Below are 18,728 nucleotides of genomic sequence, written 5' to 3'. Positions count from 1 at the left end.
GAGGAAGATGGAATTATAGCCTTAAAACGGTGAATCAAACTAACTTCTTACTTTGAAGTATGTCCCTCGATATTAAAGACAGAATTAACATACTTTCAGACAAACGAAATCTGAGAGATTATTTCACCAGAAAAAAAACAAATAGAAAAGAAATATTAGAATAAGTGATTCAGGCAGATGGAAATGATCATAAAGATAATTTTTAAAATGCACACATAATGGAGGAGAACTGAAAAATGTATGGGTAAATTTCACAATAATAGTAAAAACAATAATATCTGCGGGGCTTACATTTTACATAGAATTAAAATACATAACTATAATGCAAAAGGCCGGAAGGGAATAAGTGAAATTAAATTGTTTGAAAGTCTTTGCATTATCTAGAAAATAATAAAAGGAATAATTTATAATAGACTCTAATAAGAACACATTATAAGCTTTAAGTGCCACTACTAAAACAATAATATAAAGTGTAAATATAAAAAGCTAACAGAGGGCGGGGCATGGTGGCTCATGCCTGTAATCTCAGCACTTTGGCAGACCAAGGCAGGTGGATCACCTGAGGTCAGGAGATGAAACCAGCCTTACTAACATGGTGAAACCCCATCTCTAGTGAAAATACAAAATTAGCCAGGCGTGGTGGCTCATGCCTGTAGTCCCAGCTGCTTGGGAGGCTGAGGCAGGAGAATTGCTTGAACCCTGGAAGCAGAGGTTGCAGTGAGCAGAGATCATGCCATTGCACTCCAGCCTGGGCAACAAGAGTGAGACTCTGTCTCAAAAAAAAAAAAAAAAAAAAAAAAAAGCTAATGGAGTGGTAGAATAAACTAAGAAAACATAATAAAAGGCAAGAAAGAGGGAAAAGGAACAAAGAACAGGTAGGACAAATAGAAAGACGGTAGAATTCAACTCAAATATCAAAGTAATAATATTAAATGGGCAAGAACTAACTATTTCAATTTAAAGACAGATTGAAAAACAATGAATATGCTGTACACAACAGACACACTTTCAATATAAGAACATAGAAAACTTATTAGTAAAGGAGGTACACATGCAAATATTAACCAAAGCTTATATGATTCTTCTAATATCAGAATATAAACTTTAAGGCAGGAAACATACTAGAAATAAGTTGGCTATTTTCAAATAATAGAAGGGAAGATATAGCAAATTAGTATACATCTAATATGTAGATTTAAAATACAGGAAGTAAAAACTGACAAACTTTAAAAGTATCAGACATTTTCAGTTCATAGTGGGTGTTACTGATTAAAACTATAATGAGACACCCCATGTATTAGTTTGTCGGGGCTGCTGTATTAAAGTTCCAAAGATTGTGTGTCTTAAACAACAGAAATTTGTTGTCTCACAGTCCTAGAGACTGGAAGTTCCAGACCAAGGTGTTAGCAGAGTCAGTTCCTACTGAGAAGAATCTGTTATTTGCTTCTCCCCTGGCTTCGGGTGATTTGCTGGCAATCTTTGATGTTCTTTGGCATGTAGGCACATCACCATGATCCCTGCCTTCATCATCTTATAGTGCTCTCCATGTGTGCATGTCTGTTTCCAAATTTTGCCATTTAAGAAAGATAACAGTCTTATTGAATTTGGGCCAACTCTATTGACTCATTTTAATTGATCATTTCTATAAAGACCTGATATCCAAGTAAGGTTACGTTCTTAGGTGCTGAAAGTTAGGACTTCTACATGAATTTGGGGGGACACAATTCAATGCATAATACCATACACCTACTATAATGGCTAAAAATTAAGCAAGAGAAAAACAAAAATGAGAAACACAAAGCATTGGTAAAGATGAAGATGTTCAGACATTAATAATGTGAGTTTAAATTGTGAGAGTGGAATTTGCTTAGCAATACCTGCTAACAAGTAAACATATAACAATTCTATTCGTTGTTATTTATTCTACTGCAACATGTAAATATACAAAATACATGTATAACAATATTCAAAGCAGCACTATTTATTATTTTTTTATTTCAATAGTTTTTTTGGGGAACAGGTGCTGTTTGGTTATATGGTGATTTGGTTAGTAGTGATTTTTCTGACATTTTTGTCCACTCATCACCTAAGCAGTGTACCCTGTACCCAATGTGTTGTTTTTTTATCCCTTGCCATTCCCCATCCTTTCCCCCTCAAAGCAACACTATTCTTAATAACCCAAAATGGAATCTACTCACATGTCCATCTACAGTAGAATGGATACATTGCGGCATAATCAAGCAATGGAATGCTAGATAGCAATGATCATGAACACACCAATGCTATTTGCTAAAGCATAGATAAATTCCATATTGAATGAAAGGCAGACAAAAAAGTACATATTGTATGATTTTATGTATAAAAAGCTAAAAAAAAATTAAATCAGGCAAGGCGATTCGAAAATGAAAGTAGTCAGAATATTGGTTACTGTTAAGTGAGAATGGTGCCTGAGAAGGTGCTTGAGGGAACTTCTGTGGGTCTGTGCTATCACTTTATTGCTTCAAAGTTATACACAAGAACACCTAAGTTGGTTATAAATGAATAAAATAGGATAAATAAGGCTTTTCAAAGACTCATCAAAACATATTTAAAACATGCTTTTCAAAGGCTTATTGAAACAGTTATTTAAAACAGTTAAAAGTTGAAGAATATTTCCTGAAAGATTTTTATACTTTTTCTGAAAAAGTTGTACACTTCATTAGAAAGGAAAAAATCAGACAGGAAACTTACTTTTACTTAAATAGTAATTATAGTTTCCTTTCCCCTTCTATGGGTAGTAAAAATGTTTTAATTTTTTTCTCGTATCCCCTTAAGTTTCTTAAAATTCTTTCTTTTCTATGGATGATTTTAGTCCTGACTATTTTACTGGTTTTTACGTAGCATTCTGCCAATTTTTAATGGGAATATATTGAAGAAAATAAGTGATAAAACATAATTTGATGTTTTTATCTAAAAAAAAGAAACATGACATTTTTCTCTAAAAGTTTTATTTTTAGAAAATAAAAATCAAAGGATTTTGTTCCTCAATAGAATATTACTTTCAACAGAGTGGAAGCAATTTTTGACATTTGACTGAGTGCTTGAATTTTGCGTTAGCATGTGATTGGGAAAAATGCATTGGAATATAATAGTAAAGTAAGTATCCATCTGTTGATGCCCTATATTATCTTACTGTTCTGTTCTTATGTATTACTTCAGGTGAAAAAAACAATCTTCTATTCTATATGCCCATGTTTAGGTAGTGGTTAATAAACACTTCTGATGAAAGACAGTATTACAATCTCGTCTGCTGTTTACTGAAGAGGCATGTATCAAGACACAAATAAGATATGTCTCCATCTGGTGGTAAAAATATTGAACTTCAGACAGACCCCTAGGGCTCTAGTATGAAAACAAGAAAAACACAGACACCTTGTTCTATGCGACTGAAGTGCTGTCATTTTAGGTATAACAAACACTCTGAAAAAGAACAACTTTTTAAATAGAGATTCGAAAGGGTTAAATATTAAAACAGTAATTATACGCAAATGAAGGGAGCCAGATGCATTAGAGTGTGAATAAATCAGCATAAATGTGACCTGGCCAGATACCCATAGCTCATTTCAGCCAGTGGTTCTACTATGCAAAATACTGCATCCTAAAACGATGCATGTCTTTTCCTAGACGTGTTGGTGTGGAGCAATGACCGAGTTATTCGCTGGATACAAGCAATTGGACTTCGAGAATATGCAAATAATATACTTGAGAGCGGTGTGCATGGCTCACTTATAGCCCTGGATGAAAACTTTGACTACAGCAGCTTAGCTTTATTATTACAGATTCCAACACAGAACACCCAGGTAAGTCGCTTTTTGCTGTAGTCTCGATGTGTTCTGGTTTATCTAATGATAATCTAAACTTTTAGGAAAAAATGGCTGTGTATTCATGATTGTTAATGAAAGTTAGCTCAGTGTTTGAAATATGTCACTGGAGTTTTAATTTCAGGCTAGTGGATTTCTAGCCAAGAAACATCATACAATTAAACAAGAAAGGGATTTAGAAGTTATGTGGCCCAGTCTCCCACCTGAATGCCAGATTCCACTAAATGAAATCCCTGACAGATGGCCATCAGTCTCTGCCTCTCTGAGAGGCAGTCATTTCCATTTACATGTATGAATTATACAGACCGTTAGCATTGGATATGCCAGTGATTCCCAAAACTGGATAATAATTTGAATCAGTCTAGTTCCTTATGAATAAAAAATAAAACCTGCAACCCACGTCATAGTCCTAAGACATCAGTTATCAAGAGATAGGGCATTGGAATCTTTATTATCAAAACTTTCCTCAAATGATAATCGCTGGCCAGGTTTGAGAACTACCTGCATAGGTCTGATAAAAATTTGGCAGTCCAATTTCACTTTTTATTTCGTTTTTACATATTCTAGAGATTAAACAAAATACTCAATTGAAATAAAGTAATGAAGTGACACCAAAGCCTCTTGACCTCAGACGTTTATGCAAAGCTGTCTCTCTACTGCTCACAGACAAAAAAACAAACAAACAAAAAAAACAACAAAAAAGTATATATATTTTTTGTAGTTAAAATTTACAGTGGCTAATAATAGACATGGAGGACTAAAAACTTTAAAACCCATAAATAAAGTATGTTTTATAATACATTCTCAGATAAATATGAGCTACATGATTTTTAAAATAAAATGCCATTTCAGTGATGGTAACTGTAATTTGATGTCAACAGGCAAGGCAGATTCTTGAAAGGGAATACAATAACCTCTTGGCCCTGGGAACTGAAAGGCGACTGGATGAAGTAAGTGTACCTGTTATTCAAAAGAGATCTGAGAGAGTAAAAGAAAAATGATAGACCATCTTTGTTTTTACTGAATAGTGCCTGGAAATTAATCAAATGACTGTTCTATGGTTAGAATCAAGAATTTTCTCCAGGTTTGTTGTTAAATATTCAATCTTATTACTTAATTTTGGAAAGAGCTGTATTAATTCATAAATATTATCATTTTGACAGTTAGAGATACAAAATAGTTATTTACAAAACTTTTTTATGAGTTGTGACTGCAAAATGTTGGGCAACATTTTTTAAAACAATTAGAAAAAAATTAAAACACTAATGTTGATATATTCAGCTTTTTAATAAAGAGTGCATTTATTTCTCAAATATCAGTATATCTTGCCAGGAAATTTTAGAAAATTAAAACGAGGATAAAACTTGCTTCAATAAATGGGAAGTTTTTATTATTTTGTATATCGATACTGAGTTTTCCTTCAAAACAGATTAATAACATTTTAACAGTCATAGAATTTGAAAGCTATATTGAGTATAAGAATCACTATATAATATATTAATATTAAATTATTTGGAAAATAATAAACATGTAGGTAGCCTCCCAGGATGAATGAATACGAGGGATATCAGCAAATGCTGTGGACTGTAGACATGTTAATAGTCTTTCTGAGTTTTTCTACAGGGTCTTTCTGGAAGAAGTGGGAAGGAAACCTGAGCATGAAATAGAAAATAAAGAGATGCATAATTCTGTGTTGCAAAGTACAAGTGTTTCTTGCCACAAAGACAAGCTGATTAAAATTATTTTGTGAAGAACTCAGCAAATCCAAATATGGACCAATCATTCTATATTCAAATAGGCAGGACAGATAATCTTGGTATTATAAAATCCACTCTGTCCTTATGGTGGGGATTATAAAGAGATAAGTTCTACAGTCTTATCTAACTCAGCTAACTTCTGCTAAATTCATGCTCTTATTCAATCAGAATAATGATTAATATTTTTAAAAGCCTAGTCTTGTAAGTTGCATGACAGTCTTTTTAATCCTTACTAGAAATGATTGATTCAAAAAGGTAGTCTTATAAACTCATACACCTTAAAATACAATTATTCTTTCTTAAAAGTTGCAAAAATTTCTAATAAAAAATTATTGAAGACTTGTCATATTGCTACGTTCTCTTAGGAGCTGTCCAGGTATGGGGTGGCTTCTTGATAGTAATGAACTAGAAGAAAAGTCTATGGAGCCAATTAAATGAGATACGACTCTTTGTCTTTAAACTATGCTGCGGCTGCTTCTTATTTTTAAAAGCACAAAATATAATTTTGTCATTTAAACCCTCTAGTCTCTTTTGTTCAATTTTACTTATCTATTTATTTATTTATTTTTAGTGTGAGCAAAAATAACCAACTTTCTTAGAACAGTAGTTGACTTATTTCTGAGGTTTTGCTGATCACATTCAGATTCCACTGAAATAATTTGAGAGGTGTCAACAACCTTATGCAGACTTTGGCTCCAATTAAAAGAATTAATCCTATCTCATGAAAACGTTTCCCCATGATGTTGTTGTTTATAGTTCTGTTAACTTTCTGCATTAACAATATGTTGAAAGAATCATAATTCACACCCTCAACTCTAAAAACTGGTTTTTTTTTGGCCAGGCGAGGTGGCTCACGCCTGTAATCCCAGCACTTTGGGTGGCCGAGGCGGGTGGATCACGAGGTCAGGAGATCGAGACCATCCTGGCTGAAAGGGTGAAACCCCATCTCTACTAAAAATATAAAAAATTAGCCGGGTGTGGTGGTGGGTGCTTGTAGTCCCAGCTACTCTGGAGGCTGAGGCAGGAGAACGGCGTGAACCCGGGAGGCGGAGCTTGCAGTGAGCCGAGATTGCCCCACTGCACTCCAGCCTGGGCAACAGAGCAAGACTCCGTCTAAATGAATAAATAGAATCAAATAAAAACTGGCTTTTTGGTTTTTGTTTGTTTGTTTTGTTTTTTGTTTTTTGTTTTGTTTGATGGAGTTTTGCTCTTGTTGCCCAGACTGGAGTGTAGTGCTGTGATCTCGGCCGGCCGCAACCTACGTCTCATGGATTCCAGCGATTCTCCCACTTCAGCCTTACAAGTTGCTGGGATTACAGACATGCGCCACCACGCCCATCTAATTTTGCATTTTTAGTGGAGACAGGGTTTCTCCATGTTGGTCAGGCTGGTCTCGAACTCCTGACCTCAGGTTATCTTCCCACCTCGGCCTCCCAAAGTGCTAGGATTACAGGCGTGAGTCACCACGCCTGGCCAAAACTGGCTTATTTTTAAGACCCTAGCTACAACACTGTAAGGAGTTGTGTAGCTCTACAGTGTAACATAGTGTTTTATAAAACTAAAGACTATTTATGCTTAATGCAAAAACTTCTCCAAGAATCAAGAAGTCATAGAGGCTGCAACTGTGAAATTCTGTTTGTTTTCTACATTTACACACATTTGGAGGTCTAGGGCAATGAAAAACACAGCAGTTGAGAAGAGTAGCAGACATCTCTTAATGTGCAAAATGGCTACCACACTCAAACAAAATGTAGGTTTTAATGATAAGGATTGAAACGGTGGATATGTTATTATATAAAAATGATTTTAGTTTTCCCTGATTGACTTTACATGTCCCTTAACTAATATAGCAGTCTACAAAGACTACCTTATAGAGTTATTCACTATAATATAGCACAAATTACTATGTTGAGTGACTATAGACCTATTATTCCAAATGCCAGAATGAAATCAAATGAGATATTAGGATACACAACATATACTTGGCTATAACTTCATGGAATAGATAGTCCTTCCCTAGGTAAGAAACAATGAGATGGGAAGACAAGACCTGTGTGGAATGATTCATATTTTCCTCAGAATTAGACACATAATATTCATTAACTGCTGAATTATATATTGCTACTTGCCAATTTGGAGGAAAATAATTGTGTCTGTAAAAGTACTTCGTGTATACACACAGGGAGAAGAGATTATTTCATTAGGGCCTAACAAAATCAGCAACCAGAATTAAAATGTAATTGCTGTGCTACATTCTAAAATGTGGATTCACCCTAGGATCTGTCCAAGTAGAGACGCTAGCCTATGTGGGGTATAATGTTGCTTCCTGATAGTAATGAACTAGGAAAAAAGTCTATTGGGCCGATTAAATGAGATGTGACTCTCTGCCTCTGTGTATATTAAAATACACATTATTAAAATGTAACCAGGGTAACATTATGCTTTCAGTGGCACCCAAGGACCACATGTACTTATTGAAAGGATGGTGTCCAGGCTATACAGATTTTTCAACAAATTGCAAATTAATTCTGTGTCACCTAAAACTTCACAAATCACATATTTAGAGTTTCTTGTACAGATATAATAATAGGCTACAGTATCTCCTATTAGCCATGTCATCTGAAATATAGATTTCCCTGAAACAAATACCTACATTGTATTTGTGTACATAAAAGTCATTTCATTCAAGTATTTGAGTTAAATGTAGTCTACTCAACAACTGATTCAATTAAGTATATCATCTCATTCCATAAAACCAGTAGGCATAAAGTGGAACAATGTATATCCAATATTTATTTTGGAAAACATTGGTGACTTATTTTAGGCTTTCAAAGATATTTACTGTCTAGATGTCGACCTTAAATCTGAAATTGTATGAAAAGTTTTATTTAAAAATTTATATATCAAATCTCCTATAGTCTTGTTTTGGAATCATAGAACTGTCTCGATAAAGCATGATTCCATATGTATACTTGATAGGCTAAATGTAAATAATCTATGTTACATGTGTCTAAGCACACTGCTTTAAGCACATGGACTAGTTTACTTGTTTTCATAACATCACATTATAACTGTACTGGCAGAGTGATGACAAGAACTTCAGACGTGGATCAACCTGGAGAAGGCAGTTTCCTCCTCGGGAAGTACATGGAATCAGCATGATGCCTGGGTCCTCAGAAACATTACCAGCTGGATTTAGGTTAACCACAACATCTGGGCAGTCAAGAAAAATGACAACAGATGGTACAGTAGTTTTGTGTTGCTGCTTATAAAGCAAAAAGCTTGTTTAGCCAAAGCTTGTATAATTCTCTGACCTTGCTTTCTGGAACTATTTTCTTGAGTTGGTTTGCTCTGCTTGAAATTTACTTTGCTCTCATCACAAACCAGACTCCTTTTTACACTGCTATTGCATGAACTCATGGCACTTTGTTCACATTTTCAAAATAATTTATAACATCCTAAAAAGAACAGTTTGGCTAATGTCCACCTCTAGGAGGAACAATAAACATCTGCATGATTTGTGTTTCTTTAGTCTTCTATTCCCCAAATTAACAATTTGTTTTAAGTTAGAGGTTGGACTTGGACTAAAGATTCATAGTAAATGGAAATTAACTCCACTGTCCCCCTACATGTTGAAATACTGTGAGTTTTATATGTCATCTTAGAAATTCAGACTCATCAGATATTTTTTCCCTCTGACCAAAGCAGAAGCCCTTAAATAAACAAGCACGAACATGAGAAGAGAATTAAAGAAACACAAAACACAGTAATTTCCCAATTACTATTTCCTTCTGTGGACATTAGACTTAAGCTATCTAATTTACAAAAGAAAACAGTCATTCCAGAGGAGAGACAACTTTGAAATAGTAGTCACAAAATTATTTCTGTTTGGAAGGCATTTAAGAAAAATAGTCCCACTCTATTTGTTAAGATAATCACCTAGCATCATTATTTCTTTCCAAGGTCATAGTTATTATAACTCAAATTTATTCCAGCATAAACCATGATCTTGATCTACATTTCTTACAACTTGTTAATATGGTGGAACATGTCAGCGAAATTCATGAGGAATTTAACATCATTACAATTAGTGTAGAAGTTCTTCAATACTTGAAGCGGAAAAAAAATCCACTATAATGAGTTCTCTAAGAGCAATCTCTATATCAAAAACAGAAGCACCCTGGGGAGCTGCTCTTGTTACAGATTTCATCTAAGGAGGAATACATAACAACTCAAAAGCTCAGGTCAATTACACTGGGATAAATTTTCATTAGGAACTTGATCTAGAGAAGAGGAATGTGAGTGGCTTATATCTGAGAGAAAGAAGGTCTACTAATATGTTCAGAATCCCCGTATGCAGGGAAAATAAATCTTTCTCATCTGAAATCTTGTACTCAATCATCCAAGTCCCTCTAAAGCCCTTTTCTCCATTTGCAGTTGCTTCATCAAGACTGCAGAGGTTAGACAACTCCACTGTTCGCACATACTCATGTTGACAAGCCACTCAAAGGAGGCAGCACTGACCTGCTGTGAGTAGTTTCCCTTTGGCTGACAAAAAAAAAAAAGACAAAAAAAATGGAACCTACATAGACTAATAAATATACACTATATTCTTTGGTATGCCCTAGCAGTACAGAAGTGAGATAACCCTTTTGAATTGCTTCAGGGAAAAAAGAAATCTTTGTATTGTAACACTTAGTCTAGTATTTCCTATCACCATCTGTCTGCTATGGTTTAAGGTCTGCCTGTTGGAGGCCTATCACTCTATTATTACACATCAATGGGTTGCCACTACACTGTTTTCTACTTTTTAGTACCATTTCCTATTGATTCACTTAACATTTTATTGATAATAATTCAACACTTTAAAAAATCCTATATTTTTAAGTGTATATTTTGTATAAGGAAGTCAAGGTAAGCAGATAGGGATTTAAGCAAGTTAACAGAGTCAAACAGCAACAGACAGGAAAATGACTTAGAGATGGTTTCATATTAAAAAGTAGAAACTTGCCGAGGCAGGTGGATCACTTCAGGTCAGGAGTTACAGACCAGCCTGGCCAATGTGGTGAAACCTCGTCTCTACTAAAAATACAAAAAGTAGCCAGGCATTGTGGTGCACTCCCATAATCCCAGATACTTGGGAGGCTGAGGCAAGAGAGTCACTTGAACCTGGGAGGCAGAAGTTGCAGTGAGCGGAGATCATGCCATTTCACTCAAGCTTGGGTGACAGAGCGAGACTCCATCTCGAAAGAAATAAAGAGTAGAAACTGCAAAAAATTTAAACCTTGATTACATTGTATCTTATCAATCTGATTTACACGTTTAAATTTACAATGTAAATTACAATTACAAGTTTATATTTGCTAAAAACAAATATAAATTTTAAGCATTTGAGACTTATAGGAACAAAATAAAGTTACTTTATAACAGTGGAGGATAGGACCAGCACAAAACCTTCCTATGTAACCATAAATACCAGGCATTTGATTTTAAGGAAATACTAATTAATGAAAGCTACTTTAAAATCCATATAAAAATGAGATTTTCTTGAAAAACAGTCTTAATAGTAAAACCGTGGTTTCCTAGATTTATAAATGTCAAATGTTCATAGTTTTTTTCAACCTAAAACTATGCTTTACCAAAATATTTAACCACTTTTGATGAATTAATATTTTGGAAAAGTACTTTTTATGGCGATATTTAGAACAATAAGTGTGCACAGGGATAAGAGAAACCAGTTACAGGCAGAGGAATAGCTTGCCTTGTGCTGTTTTTCGTTGCCTTGAACTAAAAGCTCCACACAATTTATTGTTGGTCTTTTGGGCTTAAGATGGGAGCAGATATGATGCCTTATTTGGATCACTATTTGAAGTGATAAAACAAAAAGCATCCTGATAAGATATTTAATTTCAGAATGTAGAACCCTTACATTAAAATTTTAATTATGGTATATAATTTGGCATCTAATTAGGCATGATTTAAAGTGTATAATAATTTGTCTGAATAAGAGGTCTCCCAAAATACTGTTTATAATAGATTCTACACATAGCAGCATAATTTCTTCAGGAAATGAACACTTCACTAATTTACAAATGACTATTTAATATGTTCAATAGTGCTTGCTTCTTAGCTCTTAACTGATGGGTAGAGTTCCTCTAACTATTTGCAATCTGTTTTTCGTGCATGGCATTCTAGTTCATATTTCCTAGTTTTTACCATTATCTGGGATAACAGTATTCATTTACAATAATTCAATCTAGGACAACCATTTTTTGTTTTGGTGAAACAATAACACTTTTGTTATTAAAATAATCCAGAGCATACTGCTTGCTGTTTCTTTCATGTCAGTAATAGCAATTGTGAGGTTTTTCTAAGTATATTATGGCTGAAAAGAATCAGCAATGCCATACTACTGACACAAACCGTTTAAAATAGGTGACTTATTATCATTATGTTTTTGTGACAAATAAAGGTATTTTTAAAGAACTCTAAAATATATGAACTAGAATATAAATCTATATTATGAAATAGGTCAATTCAACCCAATTTATTAATTAGCAAGTTGTAAATTTTTCAGAAGGCATGCTAACATCTTGCATAACTACCTTTGTTTACATTATTGCCATACTTTCCACAAATTTGAGCAAATTCTATTATTTGTTAAGCTCCCCTGCACCAAATTGGAGAAGAGCAAATGTTAATTACATATGGCTGTTGGCTACATCCTAGATGATTTCCTTCCCATAATCTTTTAGGACAGGAGTAAGCAGGCTGCATGGAGGTACACCACAGAGAAGTAGAATGAGATTTCCCAGTCTGGGACTTTTCAGTGAACTAATGCTCTCCATTGTATATTTTAGATGGCGTCTTTTCAGTCTACTCTACCTAAAGTGCACTACCATCTAAGAAGACGAGCAGTGAAAACCTTTGTGAAATCTGAATTCTAAGGAAATAATGACGTCATGACTTATTAAAAGCTGAAAAATGTGATTTTTGGGGGGAGTCAGATATTACATTTGATTAGTTTACTACACTTGTAATAAAATGCTTAAGTCATTTGAATAATAAACATCATCTACATCATAAACTCTGTACAACAGATGCTTTTATGAAATGAAGCCAGTTGTTTTTCATGTTTTATTGTAATATACTAGGCATTTATGTATTACTGTGCATTTCTTTTTAAATGTGTAAGTCTTATGTAAATGGATATAAATATGATTTTTTAAAAAATAAAATATATGGTTCATGGAGTCTCGAGTGCAAACATTTGACAATTCCAAGTACTGTTTGTATTTTACCATTCCACCATTTTTACAGTTTTTGAATTGTTAATAGTCAAATCAATATGTTTCCTTGAAGCATGTTTCATGCTTCAACATGTTTCTCCTTCAAGTCTGTCAATACTTAAAGCTGAACAACCTGCCTCTGATCATGTGAAAAAGAATGATTTAACCTGGAACCGGAGCCAAAAATAGAGCTTTAAAGGCAATCAGGGATGTCCTATATCTTTAGAAATAGCACTGTGATGGCTTGATCTCCTTTTCAATACAAAACAAAGCCAAGCTGTTTACAAGAGTCAAAAGCAATTATTTAAAAATTTATATTAAAAAACCATAATCTTCTCTTGTTACCTGTGGACCAAGAAAAAAAGACAAAAAAACAAAAAACAAAAAACTTCTTTACTAAGAACCACATGTTCATTCAAATATCTTGAACTGCCAGCCAGTACTGGACAGCGAATGTCAACCACTGCGGAGTCTGAGGCTCATTTCCACTAGAGAAAACAAAACCCAAGATACCTTTCCCTTTTGTCAATGTAACAGGGCATTAGCCAGACTCATGTCTAATGTTATAAGCTTTTAGCCGAGATGGCCTTGTTGTGACTTCCCTGAAGTCAGTTTTATCAGAGGAAATAATGAAAGACAGAATGATTAACATATATAGTGTATAAAAGTATAGAAGAGTAATCTCTTCCCTGTGGCTTTATTTGGTGGTGTTACTGTTGTTTATTCTTTGTTTATATGGGAGATTCAAAGTAAAGCCTATTTAATAATACCATTTATCTAACTGCTGATTTTCTGCTGCTTGATCGTATTAAGCGCAAGATCTGTCATTAGTAATTTCTTTTCTGTATTTTAATTTGCTATGTTTGCACGTACATTACATTTGTTTTGATGTCTATTTTTATTTAACAGATTCAGTCAAAAGGTAATGGTAACAGAAACCCTTTCCATTGTCAATAAAAAAAAAAAATACTTCCAGTTCTCTGTTTAAGCTTTGTTTTCTAGTCACATAAGGCTCGACAATTTACTTAAGCTATCAGGAAATGTGTTCTTTGGGTGACTCAAATATTTAGCTTCAGAATTGAGTCTGCCCACAAGAGGGAGATCTAAACTTGCTTATGGGAGTGATCTTAAATTTTTCTAAAAAATGTGGCCTGAGTAGGAACAATGAGAAAGAGCTTTCTAAGCTTATCTAAACATGGGCATCTTGATTCACAGAAATGAAATAGAATATAGGAACTACAACATTATAATGCCATAACTAGATTTGTATCTACTATTAAATACCACTCAATCACTAAAATCAATTTCTTTCGTTTAAAGATCAAGTTAGAAAGATTAGTCATCTATGATAGACACTAACATATAGTGATGCAAAAGATGCAGCTATTTCCCTCAAAAAAGCATAAAATATGATTTAACTTATAACTTCTGCCACATTCTAAAATCCATTTAATGGATCAACGTATTATATTTTGATCAACATTATAAATTTTCACATTTTTAATGTTCAAGACATTTCAAATACAATTTTATATAAACAAAACTGGTTTTTAAATGTAGGAGAGGTCTCATTTTCATATGTTTAATATATTTTGACAAGCAAAGTAATTCGATGAATTGGAAAATACTTCACTATAACTTTTGAAAGTACTTTATATTTTCGTTTTCCAATAACTTACAGTAAGAAATCCTATGAAAATACCAAACGAAGTCCTCAAAGAATTTATTCTAGCAAGTTTAAGTATAGCTGCATTTTTTAGTAACATTATATTGTTGGTTTTAAAGATACATTTAATTCAGAATATTTTAAGTACTATCTAGCAAAAGTGATTTATGGTTAGTAGTAAAATAGAATAATATTTTTCTCCCAAATGTTAAGCAGTCTGATGATTCAAATGTATCTTTCTTGCCCTGTTTTTCATCACATAAAAGTGACAACATTCTTTGACCTTGCAATTCCCCAGTCAGACACAGGAAATAGCCACTTCCCCAGTCTCAAACACTGCTTTCCATTCCCATCCAACTGGAAAATAACCCTAGTCTGCTTGCTGAGGTGTCCCTTCAGATTTGATTACCAGAAAAAGATGTGCAAGAGGAGCAAAGATGCTCCCTTTACATAATTCTTGGATCTGCCTGAGTTTAAACCTTGCAAAAGAACAATGATACACATTCAGCTAAATAATTTGCCATTTCAAATTAACTGATTTTTATATGAAAAAAATAAGAAAACCCATTCTACTTCTAAGACATTAAAATGAGTTATTAATGAAGACCACAGTTATGACAATGGATAAAATGTACCAATGAAAGAGGCGATTCAAGGATCCCAGCAGCTTCAAATTAGAGAGTGTCTATGTAGCTGGTTTAATTCAGGCTACTAACATAATTAAAAGGAAAAAGTAGATGAACGTATTTTTCCAGGTGTAACAATCAAGAAAGCAATTTCCAAGTAAATAGGAATTTACTTTGAGAAGCCATTTATTTTGCAGCCTTCAGTCCAAAAAAGTTAAGATTTTCAGAATTTTTTATATAAGTTGTAGGTCATTTTTATAACAATAAACCTTCTATTATCTGTTTATCTCTCACATACATTTCATGTACCCAGAGTATTATGTTACAACAATCTGCCCTTGATAGTAATGTTCCTGATAGATTAAAAGAGTGAGAAATGCTTGAAGAACAATCAAAGATACAATGAGCATGGTATACTTTTGGGTTAAAATGTATTCTTTGATAACTGATGTCATATAGATCCCTAAATAAATCAAATATTTCATTTCCTACATCCGTCTACTCTAGTTAACTGGCCCATTCCTACAAGCTTAACAAAAACTCACTTTACAATTATTTTTTTAAAAATTAAGAGATTTTTAGAAGTTAAATGGAAAGATGCTTTTGGACATTACAATTTTTTAATGACGTACTATTTTAAAATTAGAGATATCACAGAAAAATCAGGATTCTTTGTTTTCTCTTTAAAAAACAGAGGCTCTTGCAGCAGGAGACCTGTCTCCTTTTTGGGCCGTGTTCTGCTGGGTCCACTGCTCCTTGAGGTGGAGCAGGTGATCTGCAGTCTTCACCATTTTCTACTGTCCTTTGTCCCTCAAACCTAGTGGCTTAAATTCACTTCAAAATCATCTAGACATTACGCTACCTGCCTAGAAACCTTCTTGGTCTTTAACCTAATGTAAAAACCTTGATGTTTCTTTCTTAAGAGTTTCCTTGCCATCCTACCTCATTTGTACATCGATTCCTTGTTTCCACAGGAATCTGGAGTCGTTTGGATATACACAGTTAACTAAGAACCTGAGACATGAGGAGGGGCTCCCAGGAGCTCTCATCTCCATGAAGAGATTGAGAGACTGGACTAAATGATCTCTTGATTCTCTGCCAGGCATGTGGTTCTTTGTTGTTATTGTTGTTCTTGTTGTTTTGAGATGGAGTTTCACTCTGTCACCCAGGCTGGAGTGCAGTGGTGGAACTTGGCTCACCGCAATCTCCGCCTCTTGAGTTCAGGTGATTCTCCTTGCCTCAGCCTCCTGCCACCATGCCTGGCTAATTTTTGTATTTTCAGTAGTTACAGGGTTTCACCATGTTGGCCAGGCTGGTCTCAAACTGCTGACCTCAAATGATCCGCCTGCCTCAGCCTCCCAAAATGCTGGGATTACAAGCTGAACCACCGTGCCAGGTCAGACATGTGGTTTTCCTTGCCTAAGAAACAAAAGACCTGAAGGTATAGCCGTAACCCTGGTGTTCTGCTTTCCCTCAGAAAATGTATAGAAAGAAAAGTCCTTGTACCTAGATAATAATTTCATCTGTCTAGATGATTACCTAAACTTCCCATTTCATCGATTTTATTTAAAACAATGTGAGCATCTAAAGAATACTAGAAAATTTCTAAAATTTCTACTAGAAAAATTTTAATTATTTTCTGACTTCAAATCAAGTTTTAGACTATGGATCAAAACTACAGATTCTTGGTTTCGGGAAGTGACTCTATATTAGTGTTGCTTTCAATTAAAGTGTTTTTCTTGGGAGGTACAATTTTAAAAATAATACACTAGATACATTTTTCCTAAAGCAGTAGATGACATATAATGAGCCATGTTATAGATACCTAATAACAATGCTAACAGGGTCAAATCAAACAAAAGGCACAGGTCTTTCACAAGTTTTCATTAGATTTGTTTAGGCCAAGTTTTACAATTCGCATTTCAGTTTGCAGTAATTTCTACTGAAATATTTATTTCTGAGAAACAACTCAAATAATTTAATTTCAATTAAGAAATTAAATCAACTCAAAATAGGAATAAAACAAACTCATTATGTTTGTTTCAGCATTTCTTCTACATGGCCAAAAATGCTGGGGTCTTCGATTGTAGAAGTTATCTGGAAAAAAAAATTAGGGTCAGGTGAATACTCTTCCTTGAATTTCTTCTACTCTTTCTATAATTAAACAATTATATGCAATGTGGTTTTCCCCATTGTCTTCTAATATTCATATGGAAAATTTAAAAACAGGGAACTCTGAACCTAATATATTAATACTCATCTATAGCTTTCCAGAGTAAAAGAATAAACAATTCAGTTAGCAAAACTACTGGACCTAGATGGTATTTTTTCTAGAGTTGGAGTCATCTTCTATATATTTCTACAGAAACAATTTTTCTTTTTTGTCATGTATTCACGTAACTACTCCTTACTGTTGCATTGCCTTTTATCTTAATGATAAAAATAGATATATCTTTTCACCCATAATGTACACACGAATGAAAAGAAAGCGTATGATTGAATCGACCTAAGATTTCCTAAAACAATTACAAAATTAGCATTTATCAATTAGAGCATTTTAAACATCTACTGCTGCCAGCCTCAATAATTTTGCTTTCTCATTCACTAATTGCCATTATTTACTATAATAAGGAAAGTGTACCTTTTAATTCAATAGGATTGAGTTTCCAAAAATGTGTTTGAATTTAACTGACAATTACTAAGAGAAAAAATATTTTGGCGGGCAGTAGTGGCTCAGGTCTGTAATCCCAGCACTTTGGGAGGTTGAGACAATCAAATCACTTGAGCAGGAGTTCAAGACCACCCTGGGCAACAGAGTGAGAATACTACCTCTACAAATACAAAATAAAAAAAAAATTAGCCGGGCACAGTTTCATGTACCTGTAGTCCCAGTTACTCTTGAGGCTGATGTGAGAGAATCTCTTTAGACCAGAACTTTGAGGGTGTAGTGAGCTATGAGTGTGCTACTGCCCTACAGCCTGTGCAATAAAGCAAGACTCTATCTCTAAATGAAAATAAATAAAAAAAAATTTCACACATTGGTTCTTATCATCAAAGCATGTGTTCTTCATCAAGTTTCTTTCCAAAACTCTCATTCCTACAGAAGGAATGGCTATATAATCTCTCCCTTACCATTAAAAAATAGTACTATTATGTGTTTTCTAGGGATGCAATTCATATTTGAGAACCATTTTTAAGAGCTTTGCTGATGCCAAATAAATGAAGAAAAATATTGTAGAACCCAGGATTAAATATCTTTGATAATTTACCTTGTAGGGCTTGCCATTGACAATGGCAGATAAAGCTGATCGGGGGATCTTGCCAGATCTGGTTTTGGGTAGCTGTTTGACAAACACTGCATTTCGAAAAGCAGCCACAGGGCCAATGTTCTGTCTCACATGTTTCACAATTTCTTCTAAAACTTGTTCCTCTGTTGCATTTATATCTAGAGAGAAAGTTCAGATGGTAAGCACTGAATTAACCTTAGTTAATTATTCAGGTCCCAAGCAATCAGAGAGAACAAAGATCTC

The 18,728-nt window shown here is 34.1% G+C and overlaps 2 protein-coding genes across 21 annotated transcripts in view; one reads left to right on the top strand and one right to left on the bottom strand.

The window, feature by feature from the left end:
• PPFIA2 (PTPRF interacting protein alpha 2) overlaps positions 1-13,079 on the top strand; it is a 508,377-nt gene extending 495,298 nt beyond the window's left edge. For 17 of the 20 annotated variants that reach the window (XM_008004129.3, XM_008004144.3, XM_073020972.1 and 14 more), the window contains 5 exons: positions 3,664-3,839; positions 4,742-4,810; positions 8,701-8,860; positions 10,055-10,146; positions 12,478-13,079. In XM_008004129.3, coding sequence (XP_008002320.1) covers positions 3,664-3,839; positions 4,742-4,810; positions 8,701-8,860; positions 10,055-10,113 — 464 coding nt within the window. In that variant the 3' untranslated portion in view covers positions 10,114-10,146; positions 12,478-13,079. The remainder of the gene's footprint in view (positions 1-3,663; positions 3,840-4,741; positions 4,811-8,700; positions 8,861-10,054; positions 10,147-12,477) is intronic. The other 3 variants (XM_008004136.3, XM_008004134.3, XM_008004140.3) reach the window with 1 other exon arrangement.
• Positions 13,080-13,785: 706 nt separating this feature from the next.
• ACSS3 (acyl-CoA synthetase short chain family member 3) overlaps positions 13,786-18,728 on the bottom strand; it is a 181,992-nt gene continuing 177,049 nt past the window's right edge. Inside the window, exons 15-16 of the mRNA XM_008004125.3 lie at positions 18,468-18,643; positions 13,786-17,295 (exon numbers count right to left, since the gene is read on the bottom strand). Of these exons, the coding sequence (XP_008002316.2) occupies positions 17,230-17,295; positions 18,468-18,643 (242 nt within the window). The 3' untranslated portion in view covers positions 13,786-17,229. The remainder of the gene's footprint in view (positions 17,296-18,467; positions 18,644-18,728) is intronic.

The sequence above is a fragment of the Chlorocebus sabaeus genome, chromosome 11 (genome assembly GCF_047675955.1).
Source record: "Chlorocebus sabaeus isolate Y175 chromosome 11, mChlSab1.0.hap1, whole genome shotgun sequence".
Classification (NCBI taxonomy): domain Eukaryota; kingdom Metazoa; phylum Chordata; class Mammalia; order Primates; family Cercopithecidae; genus Chlorocebus; species Chlorocebus sabaeus.
Note: the sequence above shows the minus strand (reverse complement) of the source record. Positions and strands in the feature narration are given on the sequence as shown.